At 47.6% G+C, this 24,470-nt stretch overlaps 1 protein-coding gene across 2 annotated transcripts in view; it reads right to left on the minus strand.

Moving 5' to 3' along the window:
• The window catches only part of LOC137384137 (dysbindin-like), a 313,146-nt gene that overhangs the window by 258,922 nt on the left and 29,754 nt on the right, over positions 1-24,470 (minus strand). For both annotated transcript variants that reach the window (XM_068057754.1, XM_068057752.1), the window contains exon 4: positions 2,037-2,097. In XM_068057754.1, the coding sequence (XP_067913855.1) occupies positions 2,037-2,097 (61 nt within the window). The remainder of the gene's footprint in view (positions 1-2,036; positions 2,098-24,470) is intronic.

Consider the following 24,470-nt stretch of genomic DNA (forward strand, 5'->3'; position numbering starts at 1 on the left):
GCCTCGGTTTAACGTTTCATCCGAAAGAGGTCAACTCTGACACAGCAACACTCCCTCAGTGCACTGGAATGTCAGTCTTGATTTTTGCGTTGAAGTCCTGGAGTGGGCCTTGAACCCACAAACTTCTACTCAGAGGCAAGAGTGCTACCAACTGAACCACAGTTTATAATGGTCACAGCAATACCAATAATATGACAGTGTCATGGATGCAGCAGTGGGCTGTACTTCTCTCACAATACGACTACAACATTGGATATCATAGTTCAAAGGAGAATCCAATAGCTGAGAATCCTAAAGGTTTGCCGCATGAAGACTCAAAAGTAGGCTGTGAGGGTGCAATCTTCACAATAGGAGTTGTGGATGAGGACTTTCCAATCTCTGCAACTGAAATTGTAGCTGGAACTCAAAGACCTAGTTTTAAAAAGAGTCTACGAACAGACTTTGAACAGTTGGACAGAGTTTGACCAGTGTTCTGATGTGGAACTGAAACTGTTCCACAATCGACGTAACAAGTTGTCATGTGAACAGGGATGCATTAAGTGGGGTCACAGAATGGTAGTACCTAGTTCTTTATGAGACAAGATTCTGGCAGACCTTCATACTGAACACATGGTATAACTAGTATGAAATCCATAGCCAGAAGTTTTGTTTATTGACCTGGTCTAGATGGTGATCTAGAATCATTGATTAGAAAATTTACTATTTGTCAAAATTGCAGGAATAAACTGCCAAAAATTCATCTAAAACCATGGTCGTGGGCGACTTGGCCATTTGAAAGACTGCACGTAGACTTTTGCAAAAAGGCAAGTGAAAATTTCTTATTAATTATTGACAGTCACTACGCGGATCCAAGTAAAGCATACGGCCAAAACAACAAAGCTGAAAGGACAATAGAGGAGTTAAAATCCATTTCTGCTTGCCATGGTTTACCAGCGCAGTTTGTCTCAGATAACAGCTCTCAATTTCATTTTGCTCTGTTTCAGAACTTCATAAAGCAAAATGGTATCAAACATACCCTCACTCCTTCATATCATTTGACATCAAATGCAGCAGCAGAAAAAATCTGCGAGAATAGTCAAGGAATCACTCAAGAAGCAAGTGTTGCATGAATGTTCAAGTTGCAGTATGAAACAGAGATTAGCTAATTTTCTGAAGTACAGAACAACTCCACACTCAACTAACGAAGCAAAGATTAAAAACACGTTTGAGTTTAGTTCAACCAAATCTGACTGCTAAAGTTGAATGAAAACAGTTCAGTCAGAAATGCAGTATGACACAAACAAAAAGAGAACATAGTTTCATGAGAAATGAATATGTTTATGTTCTGAGCCCCCCTCACAAGTCACACAAGTGTAATGTAGAAAATGTCGCACAAGTTTCTGGTACTAAGAGATACATAGTTGAAACTGGTGGAAAAGTGAGAAGTGTTCACATAGATTACATAATCCCAGCGAGCAATGATCCAAAACTTGAGCATGACTTACTTGATAGCAAGCTTTTTCCAGAATGTGAACCAGTTCAGACTTGGGTGCCTGAAGTACCAGTTCCGGAAAAAGAAACAAGTCCTGAACTGAAACCAGACAATCCAAAACTTGACCCTACACCAAAACCTGAGAGATCAGAAAGACTATGTAAACAAGTTGTTAGACTTGATTTATAGATATAATTTAAAGAAAAAGTCAGCAGTCATTTTGCCAAATGTGCATATTCTCAAAGATGTGTTTGCTTTTGAAGCTGTATAGTTAGTGTACCTGGAAACTGTTTATTAAAAGTTTTTTTTTAAAAGGGGAAGCAGTGTACTGCATTCCTATGTTATGAGCATGCCCAGTGCGTGATGACATCATTAAAAATCTGATCTGGCCATCTTGGTGTCTGCCTTTGTCAACATGTTCCTTCCAATATATAACAGAATAAAAAGATTGGAAACCAAATTAATATCCATAAGATATTCAACAAAGTTGTGGAATTCTATTTGAGCATTAGTTGTGGATGAACTGAACTGAACCGAATATTTGTAATTGACTTTGATATCATACCTCTCCGACCTTAGCACATTCCACGGCTCGTTTGTGCAGGGCTGCCCATGTATTCTCATATCTTTAAAAAAAAAAGATACAAAAGTGAGATTTCCCTTTTTTTAAATTGATCAAGTAATCATCTGAAGATAAAAGAACAGTTATGAACAACCTGCTATTTTAAACCTGATCTTTTGATAGAAAATGGACTCCATTTTCTGTCAAATGGCAATTTTTAAAAAAGCCATTGCTGTCCCTTTTAATATTGGTAGTGGAAGCAGGGAGCCAAAAGAAAAAAAGTTTTGAGAAAAATTTTAAAGTTAGATTTGAATAAAAGTTAATTTTTAGATAATGAAAATAAAGGACACAGAGGACACATCAAGAATAGGGCAGAAGAGGCTGAGGAAAAAAGGGAAAACATGGTCAGTATAGTGAGAATGTTTAGAACTTTTCTGAGGAAAATTTTTTGGTGTTTAGTATTTAACAATGAAGCAGCATTCGAGTAGTTTTATATTATAATTGGCATTTGTTTCAGCATCATGTTGCATAAGCAGAAGAAAATGCAAACTGGTCACTGTTTCCCCGAACCTGTCAGCAGTGCAAAGGTGATCTGACCTTGCCACTAGTCAACATCTAGTTTTACCATGGCAAGTTTCCACTAATTATGCCCATTCACAGGCCTTCAGAGGCGGTGGCTGAGAAAAACTAGCTGCCTGTTCTAATCCCACCTTCCAGCACTTGACCCGCAGCCTTGCAGGTTACAGCACTTCAGGTGCAGGCCCTGGTACATTTCAAAGGAGTTGAGGGTTTCTGCCTCCACCACCAATCAGGGCAGCGAATTCCAGACACTCACCACCCTCTGGGTGAAAAAGTTTTCCTCATGTCCCCTCTAATCCTTCTACCAATCACCTTAAATCTGTGCCCCCTGGTAATTGACTTCTTCGCGAGGGGAAACAGGTCCCTCCTGCCTATTCTATCTAGGCCCCTCCTAATTTTATACACCTCAATTAAGTCACCCCTCAGTCTCCTCTGCTCTAAGGAAAACAACCCTACTCTATCCAATCTTTCTTCATAGCTGCAATTTTCAAGCCCGGGCAACATTCTTGTAAATCTCCTCTGTACTCTCTCCAGAGCAATTATGTCCTTCCTGTAATGTGGTGACCAGAACTGTACACAATACTCCAACTGTTGCCTAACCAGCATTTTATACAGTTCCAGCATTTCATCCCTGCTTTTGTATTCTATACCTTGGCCAATAAAGGAAAGCATCCCATATGCCTTCTTCACCACTTTACTACCTGTCCTGCCACCTTCAGGGACCTGTGAACATGCGCTCCAAGGTCTCTCATTTCCTCTACCCCTCTCAATATCCTCCTGTTTACTGTGTATTCCCTTTCTTTGTTTGCCCTCCACAAACGTATTACCTCACACTTCTCCAGGCTGAATTCCATTTGCCACTTTTACACCCACTCAACCAAACCATTGATATCATTCTCGATTTGACAGCTATCTTCTTCACTATCAACCACACGGCCAATTTTTGTGTTATCTGCAAATTTCCCAATCATGCCTCACACATTTAAGTCCAAATCATTAATATATACCTCAAACAGCAAGGGACCGAACACTGAGCCCTGTGGAATGCCACTGGAAACCGCTTTCCATTCGCAAAAACATCAGTCAACTACTACCCTTTGTTTCCCGTCACTGAGCCAATTTTGGATCCAACTCACCAAATTCCCCTGTATCCCATGGGCTTTTACTCTTCTGACCAGTCTGCCATGTGGAACCTTGTCAAATGCCTTACTAAAATCCATGTAGGCCACATCCACGGCACTACCCTCATCAATCCTCCTTGTTCCTCAAAAAATTCAATTAAATTACTAAGATATGACCTTCCCTTAACAAATCCATGCTGACTATCTCTGATTAATCTGTGCCTTTCCATTTGACAGTTTATCCTATCTCTCAGAATTGATTTGAATAATTTGCCCACCGAGGTCAGAGTGACCGGCTTATAATTATTTGGCCTATCCCTCGCACCCTTTTTAAACAATGATACAACGTTCGCAGACCTCCAATCCTCTGGTACCTTGCCTGTATCTAGTGAGGATTTGAAAATGATCCTCAGAGCAACCACTATTTCCTCCCCGACTTCAACAGCCTGGGATACAATCCATCTGGCCCTGGTTATTTATCCACTTTCAAGGATGTCAGACCCTCTCATACTTCCTCTCTCATTATGCTCATATCTAATATTTCACACTCCTCCTCATTAACTACAATGTCTGCATCAGCCCTCTCCTTTGTGAAGACAGAGACAAAGTACTCATTCTGAACCCTGCTCACATCTTCTGCATCCATGCACAAGTTACCTTGTACATCTCTGATTGGCCCTTCCCTTAGTTATCCTCTTGCTCTTAATGTACGGTCAAAATAAGGGGTCTCCCATTTAAGACAGAGATGAACAGGAATTTTTATTCTTTCAGAAGGTTGTGAAATCTTCCCCAGAGAGCAGTGAAGGCTGTGTCATTGAATATATTCAAGACCGAGTTAGACAGATTGTTGATCGGCAAAGAGAGTCTCGGGTTATTTGTGGGGGGGTGAGGTTGCGGGGAGGGTAGGCAGGAAAGTGGAGTTAAGGCCACAATCAGATCAACCGTGATCTTATTGAATGACGGAGTAGGCTTAAAGGGCCGAATGACTTACTCCTATTTCTTATGGTCAAAGATTGCGTCTTATCTATTGACAATTGAAATAAACAGAAGAACCACTCATTTAGCATTAGCTGCATTTTAACATAGTAATTACCACAAAAGTTGCTACACCAAGATGGTTCCAAGATAATTCTGCTGCAATATGATCCTCAATTCACCAAATATATCAAACCCTCAATGGCAACTAAATGAGTTTCATCTAGTGATGATCCAAATAATTCTATAGTCAAATAGGCAGAAATAATTTTTACTTAAGTGCAGAATTTGTCATCTTGAATATTTTAAAACATTGCTAGGTGAAATATTTTTGTTTTCACCTCTGCAATTCTTTGTGAAGTGTCATTGCATTCAGGAACAATCATCACCTATTTGCCAATTTCAGAACTAGATCTCAAATTCACCTTTCAGTACTGAAATAGTATCTACTGAATATATTGTATATCAATTCCATTTAATTCAATAAATGTTAGCCAGTAACAATTACTTTTTAAAATTACCTGTCAATAACTAGATGTGCTGTTTGTCATATTCAAAAGTAGTTTTGCATGCAATTTTTAATAGTAAAGGCCTATATAAACTCGGCATACGGAAACTGAAGTTAGCACATTAGATGGACACAAACAAAATTGGACCCCACTGAAAAACCGCACACAGATGGGAGTGCGAATGTGCCAGAGCGAGAGATGAGATATGCAGAGACAGAGAAGCATGAAGCTCTCCCAATGTCCTGGTAACATACTTAACTCAAACCTGTTGTATACAGAATGTCTACAGAGTTTTGCAAAATAATAATGATTGTACTTCGGAAGATAATCCACTGGTTATGAAGAGCTTTGGGATGTTCTGAGAACTTGGTGAGACACAATGCAAGTGAAAATCCTGTCTCTTGAGTTCCCATTTTTCAAACATTCAGACTTGCTCTAAACTGAAATATGGAATGAAGTCTCAAGTTACCATAAAATATTTCTGTACCATATTTCAGTCATGCAAATTTATATAGAGTTTAAAATGAAGCTCTACCTAAATGGTCAGCTGTTTTTGTTAAGATCCCTGTGGAGACCAACAAAGCAAAACCAATTGAAGAAACAAAAACCAAACAGACAAGATTTCACTTTTATAAATTTTACTTTAGCATTCAAACCAAAACCAACACAAATCAAGCCAAAACCAACATAAATTAAACATGAACTGACAGTTAAATCACATTCGATATAAAGGTTATATGTTAACTATCAGATGTACCAAGGATATATCTCAAGTCCTTTGGCAGTCCGGTCAGCAGGATGATGCTGAACCGTCACAAAGTCCTTCAGGTCTTTGAACTTTTCAAGTAGATCTCCAGATCCTGTCTCCCAAGATGCAAACGCTGGTTTCCACTCAATGGCAGCTTCTCTGCAATCTGAAACCCACCGATAAAGTCTCCAAAACTGAGTACCCTTCTCGGACTTGCGTGGTTTTGCTCACAACAGTGCTGGACATGTAACTTCACTTGTCTTGCCTTGCTAACTCTTTAATGCACCTAAAACAACGACAACAACTTGTATTTTCCAAGGGTCAGCTCTGAAAAAACAACTTCCAATTTAAAGAGCTCGTCTTTTTCTTAAAAAAAAAATCTGGGAAACTTTTAAAAACAATCACTAGCTTTTCAGCTGGCTTCCACCCTCCAGAGTCACCTAGTGAAAACTGAAATTCAAGCTCCAACCACATGTCTCTGGTGAAAAAAAACTGTTTTGTTAACCTGGTTCTGGCCTCCCAGATTTTCAAATCAGGCTCTGTCTTAAAAAAAAACAGGCTTTGAATCCAAAGTCATAGCACCCAACATGTTAGCTGCACAGAACATAGTCTGCACAAGAGGACTCCATCACACATCTCAAACATCTCTCCAGATAGTCACTGTGCTGTTGTCCACATACCCATCTACTCAAATGGTACAAAGTCTAATTACCAGCTTGCTGAGAAAGAACCCGGGGTGGTGGGTGGGTGGGTGAAGGTGGATTCTTATCCAAAGAAGCTGTCCTTCAACAAAAGTAAATGTATACAAGGGCAGCAGCCTCAGGATACTTAGTTTGCTTAAATTCAACCATATTCCAACTGACAACTACAAGGTAGCATTCTGTGAATGCAGAGCAGTGCACTACATAAAGGATTGAAGGATTCTATGTTTTAGTTTCAGCGAAGCAACAAATTCTTTGCAATGCTAACATTGTTCTGCTACATCAGTTACGCTTCTGCATAAATTTTGTCTTCATTATAAAACCAACCAGATTAGTCAGAACTACATGGTCTGTTAGTGTAGTGCTTTTCCTATTAAAGACAGTAGACTGCATTGGACAACTATGAAATAATAATGGTTAATCCTACAGCATGTTTACCTATTCACTCCACACAAAGTTACAAAGGCAAGGGGCTGTCTATGGAAGCTGCTTTCTACTGTGAGGATGAATAAAGAGCACTAGCAGATAACCTGAAATCGTAACAGTTCCATTACTCCATTACCTATAGCAAAAAACATTGGATAAAGATTAATGAACTTTTGCTGCATGGCTGAGTGCGTCAAATGTTTTTATGTAATATACTGTACATTCAGGTTGAAAAGAGGAATATGCAAGACACTGACTGGAAATGATACTGGTCCACATTGTAATTAGCACTGTGGGTACACATCTGCTTTAAAGCAACTTGAATTTCCTCTGAAAGACACAGTTTCACCAAATCTCTATTGAACACCTCCATGTTTGACTCCATAAAAGACTGTAGATCAGTGTGATTTCACAGTTCATTACCATACCACCCCCCTTTCATTTCCTATCATATCGCATTCAACATGTTCCACTTCAGTTGTTTTCTGATTATGACTCATTTTCCTCCGTCTCCTTGCACATTGCAAGTGATTTGTTTTTGACTCAAAATAGACATTTTACTGCCATATAACTTGTTGTTTAACTAATGGATTGTTAATAATCCATTTTCCTACTGCAACATTTACCACTTTATGTTGTTGCAATGTTAGCCCACAAAATCATTAATCACTCATCAACAGATACCCTCCAATGAAACCTTTCGAACACTAAACCTGAATAGTATTAGCCATAATAAGGATAATAAAAATCACACAGTAGAGCACAAACAATAAACTAAAACAGGAGTAATTACTGGCAAAGGTTCACCTATCTCTGGAAATCGCCTTGAACATATGAACATACAAATTAGGAGGAGAAGGCCCCTCGGCCTCGCTTCACCATTCAGCAAGATCATAGCTGATCTGACTGTAACCTCAACTCCACATTCTTGCCAACCCTCAATAACCTTTCACCCCCTTATCAAGAATCTAACTCTGCCTCAAAAATATTCAAAGACTCTGCTTCCACTGCCTTTTGAGGAAGAGTTTCAAAGACGCACGACCCTCAGAGAAAAAATTTCTCCTCATCTCTGTCTTAAATGGGCGACCCCTTATTTTTAAACAGTGACCCCTAGTTCTAGATTCTCCCACAAGAGGAAACATCCTTTCCACATCCACCCTGTCAAGACCTCTCAGGATCTTAGATGTTTCAATCAAGTCACCTCTCACTCTTCCAAACTCTAGCAAATACAAGCCTAGCCTGTCCAACCTTTCCCCATTAGACAACCCGCTCATTCCAGGTATTTGTCTGAGCTGCTTCCAACGCATTTACATCCTTCCCTAAATAAGGAGACCGATACTGTACACAGTACTCCAGATATGGTCTCACCAATGCCCTGTATAACTGAATCATTACCTCCCTACTTATGTATTTAATTCCCCTTGCAATAAACGATAACATTCTATTCGCTTTCCTATTACTTGCTGTACCTGCATACTAACCTTTTGCCATTCATGCACTAGGACACCCAGATCCTTCAGCATCTCATAGTTCAGTATTATCTCACCATTTAGATAATATGCTTCTTTTTTATTCTGTTCCCCCTCCCACTCTCTCCCTCGCACTGTCCCCCGCCCACACTCTCTCTCTCGCACTGTCCCCCCCCCACTCTCTCTCTCGCGCACTGTCCTCCCCACTCTCTCTCTCGCACTGTCCTCCCCACTCTCTCTCTCGCACTGTCCCCCCCCACTCTCTCTCTCGCACTGTCCCCCCCCACTCTCTCTCTCGCACTGTCCCCCCCCACTCTCACTCTCGCACTGTCCCCCCCACTCTCACTCTCGCACTGTCCCCCCCACTCTCTCTCTCGCACTGTCCCCCCCACTCTCTCTCTCGCACTGTCCCCCCCACTCTCTCTCTCGCACTGTCCCCCCCACTCTCACTCTCGCACTGTCCCCCCCACTCTCACTCTCGCACTGTCCCCCCCACTCTCACTCTCGCACTGTCCCCCCCACTCTCTCTCTCGCACTGTCCCCCCCACTCTCTCTCTCGCACTGTCCCCCCCACTCTCTCTCTCGCACTGTCCCCCCCACTCTCTCTCTCGCACTGTCCCCCCCACTCTCACTCTCGCACTGTCCCCCCCACTCTCACTCTCGCACTGTCCCCCCCACTCTCACTCTCGCACTGTCCCCCCCACTCTCTCTCTCGCACTGTCCCCCCCACTCTCACTCTCGCACTGTCCCCCCCACTCTCTCTCTCGCACTGTCCCCCCCACTCTCTCTCTCGCACTGTCCCCCCCACTCTCTCTCTCGCACTGTCCCCCCCACTCTCTCTCTCGCACTGTCCCCCCCACTCTCTCTCTCGCACTGTCCCCCCCCACTCTCTCTCTCGCACTGTCCCCCCCACTCTCTCTCTCGCACTGTCCCCCCCACTCTCTCTCTCGCACTGTCCCCCCCACTCTCTCTCTCGCACTGTCCCCCCCACTCTCTCTCTCGCACTGTCCCCCCCACTCTCACTCTCGCACTGTCCCCCCCACTCTCACTCTCGCACTGTCCCCCCCACTCTCACTCTCGCACTGTCCCCCCCACTCTCTCTCTCGCACTGTCCCCCCCACTCTCTCTCTCGCACTGTCCCCCCCACTCTCACTCTCGCACTGTCCCCCCCACTCTCACTCTCGCACTGTCCCCCCCACTCTCACTCTCGCACTGTCCCCCCCACTCTCACTCTCGCACTGTCCCCCCCACTCTCTCTCTCGCACTGTCCCCCCCACTCTCTCTCTCGCACTGTCCCCCCCACTCTCTCTCTCGCACTGTCCTCCCACACTCTCTCTCTCGCACTGTCCTCCCACACTCTCTCTCTCGCACTGTCCTCCCACACTCTCTCTCTCGCACTGTCCTCCCACACTCTCTCTCTCGCACTGTCCTCCCACACTCTCTCTCTCGCACTGTCCTCCCCCACTCTCTCTCTCGCACTGTCCCCCCCACTCTCTCTCTCGCACTGTCCTCCCACACACACTCTCTCGCACTGTCCCCCCCACACACTCTCTCGCACTGTCCTCCCACACTCTCTCTCTCGCACTGTCCTCCCACACTCTCTCTCTCGCACTGTCCTCCCACACTCTCTCTCTCGCACTGTCCTCCCACACTCTCTCTCTCGCACTGTCCTCCCCCACTCTCTCTCTCGCACTGTCCTCCCCCACTCTCTCTCTCGCACTGTCCCCCCCACTCTCTCTCTCGCACTGTCCTCCCACACTCTCTCTCTCGCACTGTCCTCCCACACACACTCTCTCGCACTGTCCCCCCCCCCCACTCTCTCTCTCGCACTGTCCTCCCCCCCCACTCTCTCTCTCGCACTGTCCTCCCCCACTCTCTCTCTCGCACTGTCCCCCCCACTCTCTCTCTCGCACTGTCCCCCCCACTCTCTCTCTCGCACTGTCCCCCCCACTCTCTCTCTCGCACTGTCCCCCCCACTCTCTCTCTCGCACTGTCCCCCCCACTCTCTCTCTCGCACTGTCCCCCCCACTCTCTCTCTCGCACTGTCCCCCCCACTCTCTCTCTCGCACTGTCCTCCCACACTCTCTCTCTCGCACTGTCCTCCCACACTCTCTCTCTCGCACTGTCCTCCCACACTCTCTCTCTCGCACTGTCCTCCCACACTCTCTCTCTCGCACTGTCCTCCCACACTCTCTCTCTCGCACTGTCCTCCCACACTCTCTCTCTCGCACTGTCCTCCCCCACTCTCTCTCTCGCACTGTCCCCCCCACTCTCTCTCTCGCACTGTCCTCCCACACACACTCTCTCGCACTGTCCCCCCCACACACTCTCTCGCACTGTCCTCCCACACTCTCTCTCTCGCACTGTCCTCCCACACTCTCTCTCTCGCACTGTCCTCCCCCACTCTCTCTCTCGCACTGTCCTCCCCCACTCTCTCTCTCGCACTGTCCCCCCCACTCTCTCTCTCGCACTGTCCTCCCACACTCTCTCTCTCGCACTGTCCTCCCACACACACTCTCTCGCACTGTCCCCCCCACTCTCTCTCTCGCACTGTCCCCCCCCCCCACTCTCTCTCTCGCACTGTCCTCCCCCCCCACTCTCTCTCTCGCACTGTCCCCCCCACTCTCTCTCTCGCACTGTCCTCCCACACTCTCTCTCTCGCACTGTCCTCCCACACTCTCTCTCTCGCACTGTCCTCCCACACTCTCTCTCTCGCACTGTCCTCCCACACTCTCTCTCTCGCACTGTCCTCCCACACTCTCTCTCTCGCACTGTCCTCCCACACACACTCTCTCGCACTGTCCCCCCCACACACTCTCTCGCACTGTCCCCCCCCCCCACTCTCTCTCTCGCACTGTCCTCCCCCCCCACTCTCTCTCTCGCACTGTCCTCCCCCACTCTCTCTCTCGCAATGTCCCCCCCACTCTCTCTCTCGCACTGTCCTCCCCCACTCTCTCTCTCGCACTGTCCCCCCCACTCTCTCTCTCGCACTGTCCCCCCCACTCTCTCTCTCGCACTGTCCCCCCCACTCTCTCTCTCGCACTGTTCCCCCCCACTCTCTCTCGCACTGTCCCCCCCACTCTCTCTCTCGCACTGTCCCCCCCACTCTCTCTCTCGCACTGTCCCCCCCACTCTCTCTCTCTCTCGCACAGTACCCCCCCCCCACACTCTCTCTCGCACTGTCCCCCCCCACTCTCTCTCTCGCACTGTCCTCCCCCACTCTCTCTCTCGCACTGTCCCCCCCACTCTCTCTCTCGCACTGTCCCCCCCACTCTCTCTCTCGCACTGTCCCCCCCACTCTCTCTCTCGCACTGTTCCCCCCCCCCTCTCTCTCGCACTGTCCCCCCCCACTCTCTCTCTCGCACTGTCCCCCCCACTCTCTCTCTCGCACTGTCCCCCCCACTCTCTCTCTCTCTCGCACTGTCCCCCCCCCACACACTCTCTCGCACAGTACCCCCCCCACACTCTCCCTCGCACTGTCACCCCCCCACACTCTCCCTCGCACTGTCCCCCCCACACTCTCCCTCGCACTGTCCCCCCCCCACACTCTCTCTCGCACTGTCCCCCCCCACACTCTCCCTCGCACTGTCCCCCCCACACTCTCCCTCGCACTGTCACCCCCCCACACTCTCCCTCGCACTGTCCCCCCCACACTCTCCCTCGCACTGTCCCCCCCCCCACACTCTCTCTCGCACTGTCCCCCCCCCACACTCTCTCTCGCACTGTACCCCCCCCACACTCTCTCTCGCACTGTCCCCCCCCCCACACTCTCTCTCGCACTGTCCCCCCCCCCACTCTCTCTCGCACTGTCCCCCCCCCCCACTCTCTCTCGCACTGTCCCCCCCCCCCACTCTCTCTCGCACTGTCCCCCCCCCACACTCTCTCTCGCACTGTCCCCCCCCCCACTCTCTCTCGCACTGTCCCCCCCCCCACACTCTCTCGCACTGTCCCCCCCCCCACACTCTCTCTCGCACTGTCCCCCCCCCCACACTCTCTCTCGCACTGTTCCCCCCCCCACACTCTCTCTCGCACTGTCCCCCCCCCCACACTCTCTCTCGCACTGTCCCCCCCCCACACTCTCTCTCGCACTGTCCCCCCCCCACACTCTCTCTCGCACTGTCCCCCCCACTCTCTCTCTCGCACTGTCCCCCCCACTCTCACTCTCGCACTGTCCCCCCCACTCTCTCTCTCGCACTGTCCCCCCCACTCTCTCTCGCACTGTCCCCCCCACTCTCTCTCTCGCACTGTCCCCCCCACTCTCTCTCTCGCACTGTCCCCCCCACTCTCTCTCTCGCACTGTCCCCCCCACTCTCTCTCTCGCACTGTCCCCCCCACTCTCTCTCTCGCACTGTCCCCCCCACTCTCTCTCTCGCACTGTCCCCCCCACACTCTCTCTCGCACTGTCCCCCCCACTCTCTCTCTCGCACTGTCCCCCCCACTCTCACTCTCGCACTGTCCCCCCCACTCTCTCTCTCGCACTGTCCCCCCCACTCTCTCTCGCACTGTCCCCCCCACTCTCTCTCTCGCACTGTCCCCCCCACTCTCTCTCTCGCACTGTCCCCCCCACTCTCTCTCTCGCACTGTCCCCCCCACACTCTCTCTCGCACTGTTCCCCCCCCCCTCTCTCGCACTGTCCTCCCACACACACACTCTCGCACTGTCCCCCCCACTCTCTCTCGCACTGTCCCCCCCCCCCACTCTCTCTCGCACTGTCCCCCCCCCCCACACTCTCTCGCACTGTCCCCCCCCCCACACTCTCTCGCACTGTCCCCCCCCCCACTCTCTCTCTCGCACTGTCCTCCCCCACTCTCTCTCTCGCACTGTCCCCCCCCCACTCTCTCTCTCGCACTGTCCCCCCCACTCTCTCTCTCGCACTGTCCTCCCCCACTCTCTCTCTCGCACTGTCCTCCCCCACTCTCTCTCTCGCACTGTCCCCCCCACTCTCTCTCTCGCACTGTCCCCCCCCCCCCTCTCTCTCGCACTGTCCCCCCCCCCTCTCTCTCTCGCACTGTCCTCCCACACTCTCTCTCTCGCACTGTCCCCCCCACTCTCTCTCTCGCACTGTCCCCCCCACTCTCTCTCTCGCACTGTCCTCCCCCACTCTCTCTCTCGCACTGTCCCCCCCACTCTCTCTCTCGCACTGTCCTCCCACACTCTCTCTCTCGCACTGTCCCCCCCACTCTCTCTCTCGCACTGTCCCCCCCACTCTCTCTCTCGCACTGTCCCCCCCACTCTCTCTCTCGCACTGTCCTCCCACACTCTCTCTCTCGCACTGTCCTCCCACACTCTCTCTCTCGCACTGTCCTCCCACACTCTCTCTCTCGCACTGTCCTCCCACACTCTCTCTCTCGCACTGTCCTCCCACACTCTCTCTCTCGCACTGTCCTCCCACACTCTCTCTCTCGCACTGTCCTCCCCCACTCTCTCTCTCGCACTGTCCCCCCCACTCTCTCTCTCGCACTGTCCTCCCACACACACTCTCTCGCACTGTCCCCCCCACACACTCTCTCGCACTGTCCTCCCACACTCTCTCTCTCGCACTGTCCTCCCACACTCTCTCTCTCGCACTGTCCTCCCACACTCTCTCTCTCGCACTGTCCCCCCCACTCTCTCTCTCGCACTGTCCTCCCACACTCTCTCTCTCGCACTGTCCTCCCACACTCTCTCTCTCGCACTGTCCCCCCCACTCTCTCTCTCGCACTGTCCCCCCCACTCTCTCTCTCGCACTGTCCCCCCCACTCTCTCTCTCGCACTGTCCTCCCACACACACTCTCTCGCACTGTCCCCCCCACACACTCTCTCGCACTGTCCTCCCACACTCTCTCTCTCGCACTGTCCCCCCCACTCTCTCTCTCGCACTGTCCCCCCCACTCTCTCTCTCGCACTGTCCTCCCACACACACTCTCTCGCACTGTCCCCCCCACACACTCTCTCGCACTGTCCTCCCACACTCTCTCTCTCGCACTGTCCTCCCACACTCTCTCTCTCGCACTGTCCTCCCACACTCTCACTCTCGCACTGTCCCCCCCACTCTCTCTCTCGCACTGTCCTCCCACACACACTCTCTCGCACTGTCCCCCCCACACACTCTCTCGCACTGTCCTCCCACACTCTCTCTCTCGCACTGTCCTCCCACACTCTCTCTCTCGCACTGTCCTCCCACACTCTCTCTCTCGCACTGTCCTCCCACACTCTCTCTCTCGCACTGTCCTCCCCCACTCTCTCTCTCGCACTGTCCTCCCCCACTCTCTCTCTCGCACTGTCCCCCCCACTCTCTCTCTCGCACTGTCCTCCCACACACACTCTCTCGCACTGTCCCCCCCACACACTCTCTCGCACTGTCCCCCCCCCCCACTCTCTCTCTCGCACTGTCCTCCCCCCCCACTCTCTCTCTCGCACTGTCCTCCCCCACTCTCTCTCTCGCACTGTCCTCCCCCACTCTCTCTCTCGCACTGTCCTCCCCCACTCTCTCTCTCGCACTGTCCCCCCCACTCTCTCTCTCGCACTGTCCCCCCCACTCTCTCTCTCGCACTGTCCCCCCCACTCTCTCTCTCGCACTGTTCCCCCCCCCTCTCTCTCGCACTGTCCCCCCCACTCTCTCTCTCGCACTGTCCCCCCCCACTCTCTCTCTCGCACTGTCCCCCCCACTCTCTCTCTCTCTCGCACAGTACCCCCCCCCCCACACTCTCTCTCGCACTGTCCCCCCCACTCTCTCTCTCGCACTGTCCTCCCCCACTCTCTCTCTCGCACTGTCCCCCCCACTCTCTCTCTCGCACTGTCCCCCCCACTCTCTCTCTCGCACTGTCCCCCCCACTCTCTCTCTCGCACTGTTCCCCCCCCCTCTCTCTCGCACTGTCCCCCCCACTCTCTCTCTCGCACTGTCCCCCCCACTCTCTCTCTCGCACTGTCCCCCCCACTCTCTCTCTCTCTCGCACTGTCCCCCCCCCACACACTCTCTCGCACAGTACCCCCCCCACACTCTCCCTCGCACTGTCACCCCCCCACACTCTCCCTCGCACTGTCCCCCCCACACTCTCCCTCGCACTGTCCCCCCCCCACACTCTCTCTCGCACTGTCCCCCCCCACACTCTCTCTCGCACTGTACCCCCCCCACACTCTCTCTCGCACTGTCCCCCCCCCACACTCTCTCTCGCACTGTCCCCCCCCCCACTCTCTCTCGCACTGTCCCCCCCCCCACTCTCTCTCGCACTGTCCCCCCCCCCACTCTCTCTCGCACTGTCCCCCCCCCACACTCTCTCTCGCACTGTCCCCCCCCCACTCTCTCTCGCACTGTCCCCCCCCCCACACTCTCTCGCACTGTCCCCCCCCCCACACTCTCTCTCGCACTGTCCCCCCCCCCACACTCTCTCTCGCACTGTCCCCCCCCCCACACTCTCTCTCGCACTGTTCCCCCCCCCCCACACTCTCTCTCGCACTGTCCCCCCCCCCACACTCTCTCTCGCACTGTCCCCCCCCCACACTCTCTCTCGCACTGTCCCCCCCCACACTCTCTCTCGCACTGTCCCCCCCAACACTCTCTCTCGCACTGTCCCCCCCCAACACTCTCTCTCGCACTGTCCCCCCCCCACACTCTCTCTCGCACTGTCCCCCCCCCCACACTCTCTCTCGCACTGTCCCCCCCCACACTCTCTCTCGCACTGTCCCCCCCCACTCGCTCTCTCTCTCACACTGTCCCCACTCCACCCTCTCTCCCTCACACACTGTCCCCCCTCCTCTCCCCGTCAACCCCCCGCCCCATCCCTCCTTTCCCTCTCTCCCTCTGTCTATAGCTTAAATGGTCTAAACACGCATGATAATAAGCTGCCTAACATCATGTTTTACTTCCAGCTCCAAGAGGGTCAATGTTCCATTTAGCACAGTTCAAGCATAAGGACATATTGAAAGGGATCCTAAGGAAATGGAGATTAATGTAGATCTTGGGTACATACGAATAAACAAATTCAGAGAAGTAGGCCATTTGGCCCCTCTAGCCTGCTCTGCCATTCAATAAGATCATGGCTGATCTGTTTGTGTCTCGAATTTCACACTCCCATCTAGCCCCGATAACCTTTGATTCCCCTGCCTAACAAGAATCTATCTAACTCCGCCTTAAAAATATTCAATGACCCTGCCTCCACCACCTTCTAAGGCAGAGAGTTCCAAAGTCGCACAACCCTCAGAAAAAATTTCTCCTCATCTCTGTCCTAAAAGGGCGACCCTTAAATTTTAAAACATTGCCCCCCTAGTTCTGGACTCACCTACAAGAGGAAACATCCTCTCCACATCCAACTTGTCAAAACCATTCAAGATCTTATATACTTCAATCAAGTCTCCCCTCACTCTTCTAAACTCCAGTGAAAATAAGCCCAGTCTGTCCAACCTTTCCTCATGAGGCAACCAGCTCATTCCAGGTATCAATTTAGTAAACCTCCTCTGAACCACCTCCAACGCATTTACACCCGTCCTTAAATAAGGAGACCAAAATTGCACACAGTATTCGAAATGTGGTCTCACCAATGCCCTGTATAACTGAAGCATCACATCCTTACTTTTATTTTCAATTCCTCTCGTAATAAAGGATAGCATTCCATTAGCCATCTTTATGACTTGCTGTACCTACATACTAACTTTTTGTGACTCATGCACTAGAACACCCAGATCCCTCTGCACCTCGGAATTCTGCAGTCGTTTTCCGTTTAAGTAATATTCTGCTTTTTTATTCTTCCTGCCAAAGTGAACAACTTCACCTTTTCCCACATTATACTCCATCTGCCAGACTTTTGCCCACTCACTCAACAGCACCTGTTACTCCTTCAAACAAGTCCAATAAATTGGTTAAACACGATTTCCCTTTCACAAAACCATGCTGACTATTCCCGATTACCTTGAGTTTTTCTAAGTGCCCAGCTATAGCCTCCTTAATGATCAATTCTAACACCATAATAAGCAAATATATGATAGAGGTATATAAAATTATAAGAGGCATAGATAGGGTAGATATCCAGAGTCTGTTTCCCATGGTAGGGGTGACTAAAACTAGAGGGTATAGATTTAAGGTGAGAGGGAGGAGGTTTAAAGGGGATCAAAGGGGTAAACTTTTCACACAAAGAATAGTGGGTATCTGGAATGAGCTGCCTGAGGAGGTGGTGGAGGCAGTAACAGTAGCGACATTTAAGAGGCATCTGGACAAGTATTTGAATAAGCAAGGCACAGAGGGATATGGAATTAATGCAGGCAGGCGGGATTAGTATAAATAGGCATTATGATTGGCATGGACGCGGTGGGCCGAACGGCCTGTTTCTACGCTGTACGACTCTATGACCTGCCCTACGACAGATGTCAAGCTAACTGGCCTATCGTTACCTGTTTTCTGTCTCCCCCACTCCCCCCACCTCTTTCTTGAATAGAGGGGCTATATTCCAGTTGATGGAACCTTTCCAGAATCCAGTGAATTTTGAAAAATGAACACCAACGCAGCTACTACCTCATTAGCCACGTCTTTTAAGACCCTAGGACGAAGCCCATCAGGACCCAGGGACTTGTCAGTCCACAGCTCCATCAGTTTGCTCAGTACTGTTTCCCTGGTGATTGTAATTTCACCAAGTTCCTCTCTTCCTTCCACCTCCTGATTTAGTTATTACTAGAATGTTTTTTTGTAGGGAAGTCAGAAGCAAAATATTTGTTAATTTCATCCACCATTTCCTTGTTATCTATTAACTCCACATTCTCACTCTCTAGAGGACCAACACTCACTTTACTTATTCTTCTCCTTTTTAAATACCCGTAGAAACTCTTGCTATCTGTTTTTACATTTCTAGCTAGCTTCCTCTCATACTCTTAATTTATTTCTCCTGATTAACCTTTGTCATTCTCTGCTGTTCTTTATATTCTGACCAATCATCTGACCTGCCACTCATCTTTGCACAATTTCATGCTTGTTCCTTAAGCTTGATGCTTTCCTTTACTTCTTTAGTTAACCATGGATGTTGGGTCCTCCCCTTTGAATTTTTCTTTACAGTAGGAATATAATTATTCTGAAATATCCCCTTAAATGTCTGCCACTGCTTCCCTATTGATCTATCTCCTAGCCTAGTAACCCAGTTCACATCTGCGAGCTCAGCTTTCATGCCCACATAGTTGCCCTTATTTAAGTTTAAAATACTAGCCTTAGACCCACTCTTCTCTCTTTCAAACTGGATGTGCAATTCATATTGTCGTTGCTGCTACCCAAGGTGCCTTTACTTTGAGGTCATTAATTAATCCAGTCACATTACACAGTATTCTATCTTTTGGTAGTGAATTGCTATGCATTAACGTGCACTGAGACACAAATGTACTGGAGCTATACAGGCGAAAAAGAAAAATAGAACGAACTGGCAACCACTCTCAAACCTCAACTTAAAATATCTTGAAACCACGTGCAGCTTTTCCCAGGACATTTACCTGTAAATCAAGGCTAATATTTATTATGTGTGTCGATTTGCACATGCATACAGACTGTCATTTTGGATCCAAGCTCCTAATTCTTTTTGGCCATATCTGGGCCTTACACTGCTCACTCTTCATCTCCTATTCCCCCACCTCATCCAGTCATTACCACAAATTCACATCTCGCTGTTCCCACCACAATTTCAGCAATCACTCCAACTCATCCATTAGATCCTTCAGGTAACAGAGGGGGTCGATGAGGCCAGTACACTTAACGTGTATATGGACTTGCAAAATGTGTTTGATAAAGTGCCACATATTAGGCTTGTTAGCAAAATTTAAGCCCTTAGGATAAAAGACTCAGTAAACAGCATGGATGGAAAATTGGCTATAGTATGGAAAATAGAGTTATGGTTAATGGCTGTTTTTCAGACTGGAGGGAGGTATACAGTGGAATTCTCCAGGGGCAATACTAGGACCATTGCTGCTTTTGAAGTACATTATTGACATGGACTTAGGGTACAGGGCACAATTTCAAAATTTGCAGATGACACAAAACTTGGAAGTTTTTTTTAAAGAGATACAGCACTGAAACAGGCCCTTCGGCCCACCGAGTCAGCGCCAACCAACAACCACCCATTTATACTAATCCTACGTTAATCCCATATTCCCTGCCACATCCCCACCAATCTCCTACCACCTACCTACATTAGGGGCAATTTATAATGGTCAATTTACCTATCAACCTGCAAGTCTTTGGCTGAGGGAGGAAACCGGAGCACCCGGCGGAAACCCACGTGGTCACAGGGAGAACTTGCAAACTCCACACAGGCAGTACCCAGAACTGAACCCGGGTCGCTGGAGCTGTGAGGCTGCGGTGCTAACCACTGTGCCGCCCCCAAGTGTAGCAAACAGTGAGGAAGGTAATAATGGACGTCAAGAGGACATAAACGATTCAACGCAGAAAAGTGAGAGGTGAAACATTTTGGAAAGAAGGATGAGGAAACACAATAAATGGTACATTTTAGGAGCAAATAAAGACAGACTTAGGGGTGGTTATGCACAAATCTTTGAAGGCAGCAGGACAGGTGAACAAAGCAGTTAATAAAGCATATGGATTCCTGGGGTTTATAAACAGAGTACAAAAACCAGGAAATTATGGTAAACCGATATAAAACATTAGTCCAGCCTCAGCTGGAGCCTTGTGTCCAATGTGTCCAATTCTAGGCACTACACTTTAGGAAGAACATGAAGTCATTGGAGAGGGCACAGAAGAAATTTATTAGAATGGGTTCAGAAATCAGGATTACAGTTATGTAGATAGACTGAAGAAGCTGAGGTTGTTCTCCTTCGAGGGGGATGGCTGAGATTTTGACAGAGGTGCTTAAATCAAGAGGAGTTTAGATATCGTAAATAAAGAGAAACTGTTTCCAATGAATGAAGAGTCAATAACCAGAGAGCAACGTGAGGAAGAATTTGTTTTTTTCAAAAAACACAAGTGATTATGCTTGCAGATACAGATTCAATAGTAGCCTTCAAAAAGAAAACTGGATAAATAATTGAAGGAGAAAAAATTGTAGGGATACGGGGAAGCAGCGGAGTAATGAGACTAACAGGATTACTTTTCGAAAGAGCTCGCACAGACTCAATGGATCAATTGGTATCCCTCGATACCGGACTATTCTATGATTCTGCAATTCTCCTCGATGGCATTACCTTCTTGTACTTCTATTTTACTGATTCCAATATAGCCAGCTTATTCCCTACAATTATTTACTGATAGAACACTTTTTAGGGTTTACTGCAATCCAACTAGGTTATCACTTCTTCAAAGGAAATCAAGGAAAGTGGTCTGCCAGGATTTTCCCCTTTTAAAACATGCTGACTGCTGTCTGTTAGGTTATTCTTGGATCTTGGCCAACTGCTCCAACGAAAACAAACGCATTGAACACAAAATGCTACTTCATAATTCTCCATGCATACACATCTTAAAAACAAATATAATCATATCTATCTCTATCTATATAAAAAAAAGTACAAAAATGCCCAGCCTTGGCTATAGGTTTAGAGCATTTCCATGGCTTATTTTTATGAATAGATTTGTAATAGTCTTTCTGCATGAAACTCTTGTCAGGGCCTCACTGCAAAGCATGATGGTCAGCTTCGCTGAAATCTGCCAATTTGTCAATGTTGAGGTGTGTGTGTGTGTGTGTGTATGTGTGTTTTCGCGTGCACACACGGAGCTGCATGTAGCCCACAATGGAAAGGGGAAGTTGTACAGATGGAAGTGGGCCCACATTGCAGGTGCAAGGGCTGTAAGCTATGACATATTTTATGCTCAAGACAGAGTAGCTAAACCTATAGAACTAATTATATGCTATGTACGCTAATATATTGAACTCTGCTTGAGCTAATGCTTGCTTTATTATGAAATACTTTTAAGGCTATATTCTGTTTAAACTGTTGTGCAAGAACAATGAGAGAGATGGGTTGAAGACCTTAGCACTCCTTGCGTTGGGGGGGGTGGGTGAAGAGGGGGTTGGGTGGGTGGGTGGTGGGCAGGGAAGGCAAGATGAGATAAATGTGAATTGCAGAAATTGGTTGGTATCAGCAAGAATGTGACCTTTCGGATTCTTGCTAAAATAGAAAGAAACAGGAAACATCTGTAAAGTGTGCATGTTGAGTTATTAACTAATTAGGTTCTAACAATAAAACAATAATGTCAACCTGGAAACCTGGAACAATTCATAACCTAATATGGTAAGATCCTAGCATCCCAAGAAGGATAAAAGAGAGGGTGTTACAGGACATCGTTGGCACACTAAGATAGACCACAGTCATCAGACACAGCAAGAGAGGAAGGAGGAAAGATGACTGCGCCCCACCGGACTGAGAAGCAAGAACCATCTGTGCTGAGTTGTAGCTGTATAACTATTGCCATGGTTAAGTATTAACTTTGTAAATCTTTGTTCAACTTAATAAACTCTCCGACTTGATTAAGGAACACATGTCCGTACCTTGTAGGACTATCTTGGTCAAGAATCCCAAGGCGAGATGGGTTGGGTATCCTCTGACTCACCTCTATTCAGGTAACATCCACCTGAAACTTACACAGCTGTGCATCTTTTCAGAGGTAAGAATAGTATGTAAAGATTAAATGGCAAAAATACAAACCCTAACACTACATAACACAACACATTGGAGATTGAATGCACTGTACCACCCATAAATATAAATATTTATATCATGGGCATGGGCTGTGTGTTCCCCTATGGTTTTTATTTACTCCAAAAAGCTCCCAAGGATGTTTTCTACTTTAGTGCATTATTTGGGACATGATAAAAACTAAGTCTACATGCAGGTGCCCAAGATAAAAATGGAGATGGAAAAGGAAAAACATTCTATTTTCAATTTGCCTGTTCCTCAGCACCATCTACAAAGGATGATTCCCTAATTTAACACTCTCAGTAGTGCTCATAGGGAGTGCACCATGGTAAATCTCAGGTGCACAGACTTTCTGTCAAGTGAAAGCTGAACTGTACTGTCATTCTTTGCCTGCCATCTATGTGCCAATTAGTACTAAATGATGGGAAGATTTGCACTGAGAACATGTGTAAACAGCCATTTTTCTTTCACTTCTTTATCTCATCTCTTATGTATGTGATCCCTGATCAAGACAGCATGCATAGAATCAAAGACAATTCACAGGACTGAAAAGGGGCAAGGCCTACCAGCAACTTTTGTTCAGTTGAGAATGGCTGTTATTCAGTCCAAGCAAATTTTACTGCACTTGAACTGAACATTGCAGTTCACTGATTCGAAATGGCCAATCAACAGTTTGAACAATTTGCAATTTCTAATTTTTGATTAGGGTAAAGACTGCTATTTGCAATGAGACGTCAGTGGTATGTTTCAGTTTTTCATAACATTATGTAGGTACATGTTGACATTATTCATGCAGAATATATAGGAATTTATAAAGCAGTAAATTCAGACAGAAATATGATACTCATTGAATACAGTCCATAATTGCTTTTTATAAAATTTAGTGACAGATATGAAATTCAGATGCTTTTAATTACTAAAAGCTGAGTATGTTAATTAGGTGCAACTAGAAACATAGCCCATAAGGCTAAAACTATCAGGAAAAATTGAACAGGTTGAAGCTCTTTTTCCGAAAAAAAAAAGAGATGACTGAGTGAGGGGTGACCTGATAGAGGTGTTTAAGATTGTGAAAGGGTTTGATAGGCTAGATGGATGATGATGCTTCTGCTTATCGGCAAGACCAAAACGAGAGGCTATAACTATAAGATAATCACTAATAAATCCAACAGGGAATTCAGGAGAAATTGCTTTACCCAGAGAGTGGTTCAGAAGCGGAACTTGCTACCGCAAGTAGTTGAGGTAACAAGCATAGATATATTTAAGGGGAAGCTAGGTAACTCTTGAGGAAGAAAAGAACAGAAAGATATGTTGATGGGGTTAGATGAAGGAAGTAGTTGGTGTGGAGCATAAGCACTGGCATTGACTTGTTTCTGTGCTGTAAATACTATGTAATACTATATAATTAAATGTTAAATATTAGTAAATCAATTTTAAGTTCAATGAGAAGGATAATTAAATGTAATGAGCAATACAAATAATTAGAAAATAAAATTAAGTTATGATTTCAGAATATTTAATTGTTTGTTTACCATGTTAAATTTTATTTTTAAAAAGATGGGGAAAATGCATAAGGCAGTCACTCATTAGTTCCCTTCAATGAATGAAATCTTTTTAAGGAAGACCAGAAAAATACAAATAGTGAAAGTAGTGATCCTGTCACTATTTTGTCAATTGTTTTTCAGTAAATGGAACATCTTTGCTAATCAGCATACTTCACAGTGTATAGGCACTTTTCATACTTTGCCACATCCTACAGTCATGTGTCATATGGAGAAACCTTTCAATATATAGATTGATATATCCACTCTGGGTAGTTTAATAGCTTCAAACAGGAGTCAAATGATTATCTGGTTGACAGCAGGGATGGCAGCTAGAGGAATACAGGCAAAGATATCAAATACTGCACAGAACTTAATCTTCAACCCAAATTTAACCTGGAGAGAAAGGAAAGCAGGAGACACAGGGGGCCCTCCTCCAGCCAAAAAGGCGCTGTGAGCAAGAATGAGACCCGGAGACCTGTGTGCTTCCACTGTAATAAGGCAAGGCATTTAAAAGCTGACTGCTGGAAACTAAAGGGAAAGCCGGTAGGGTTAATCAGGACACACCCACTCAGTGAAGACAGGACCCTGATGGAAAACACAGAACAAGCTGTGGCTTTAACTGCAGTACGAGTGAGACCCAGGAAGCTTACGGCTGCAAGTGCAGGAAAATTTAACAGGATTCCTGAAGGTTATCAAGGTTTTGTGTCTGAAGGGAAAGTAATCCCATACCCCTTGAATGGGGCAAGCAAGCCCATAGTAACTCTCAGGGACACAG

This window comes from Heterodontus francisci, chromosome 2 (genome assembly GCF_036365525.1).
Source record: "Heterodontus francisci isolate sHetFra1 chromosome 2, sHetFra1.hap1, whole genome shotgun sequence".
Lineage (NCBI taxonomy): Eukaryota > Metazoa > Chordata > Chondrichthyes > Heterodontiformes > Heterodontidae > Heterodontus > Heterodontus francisci.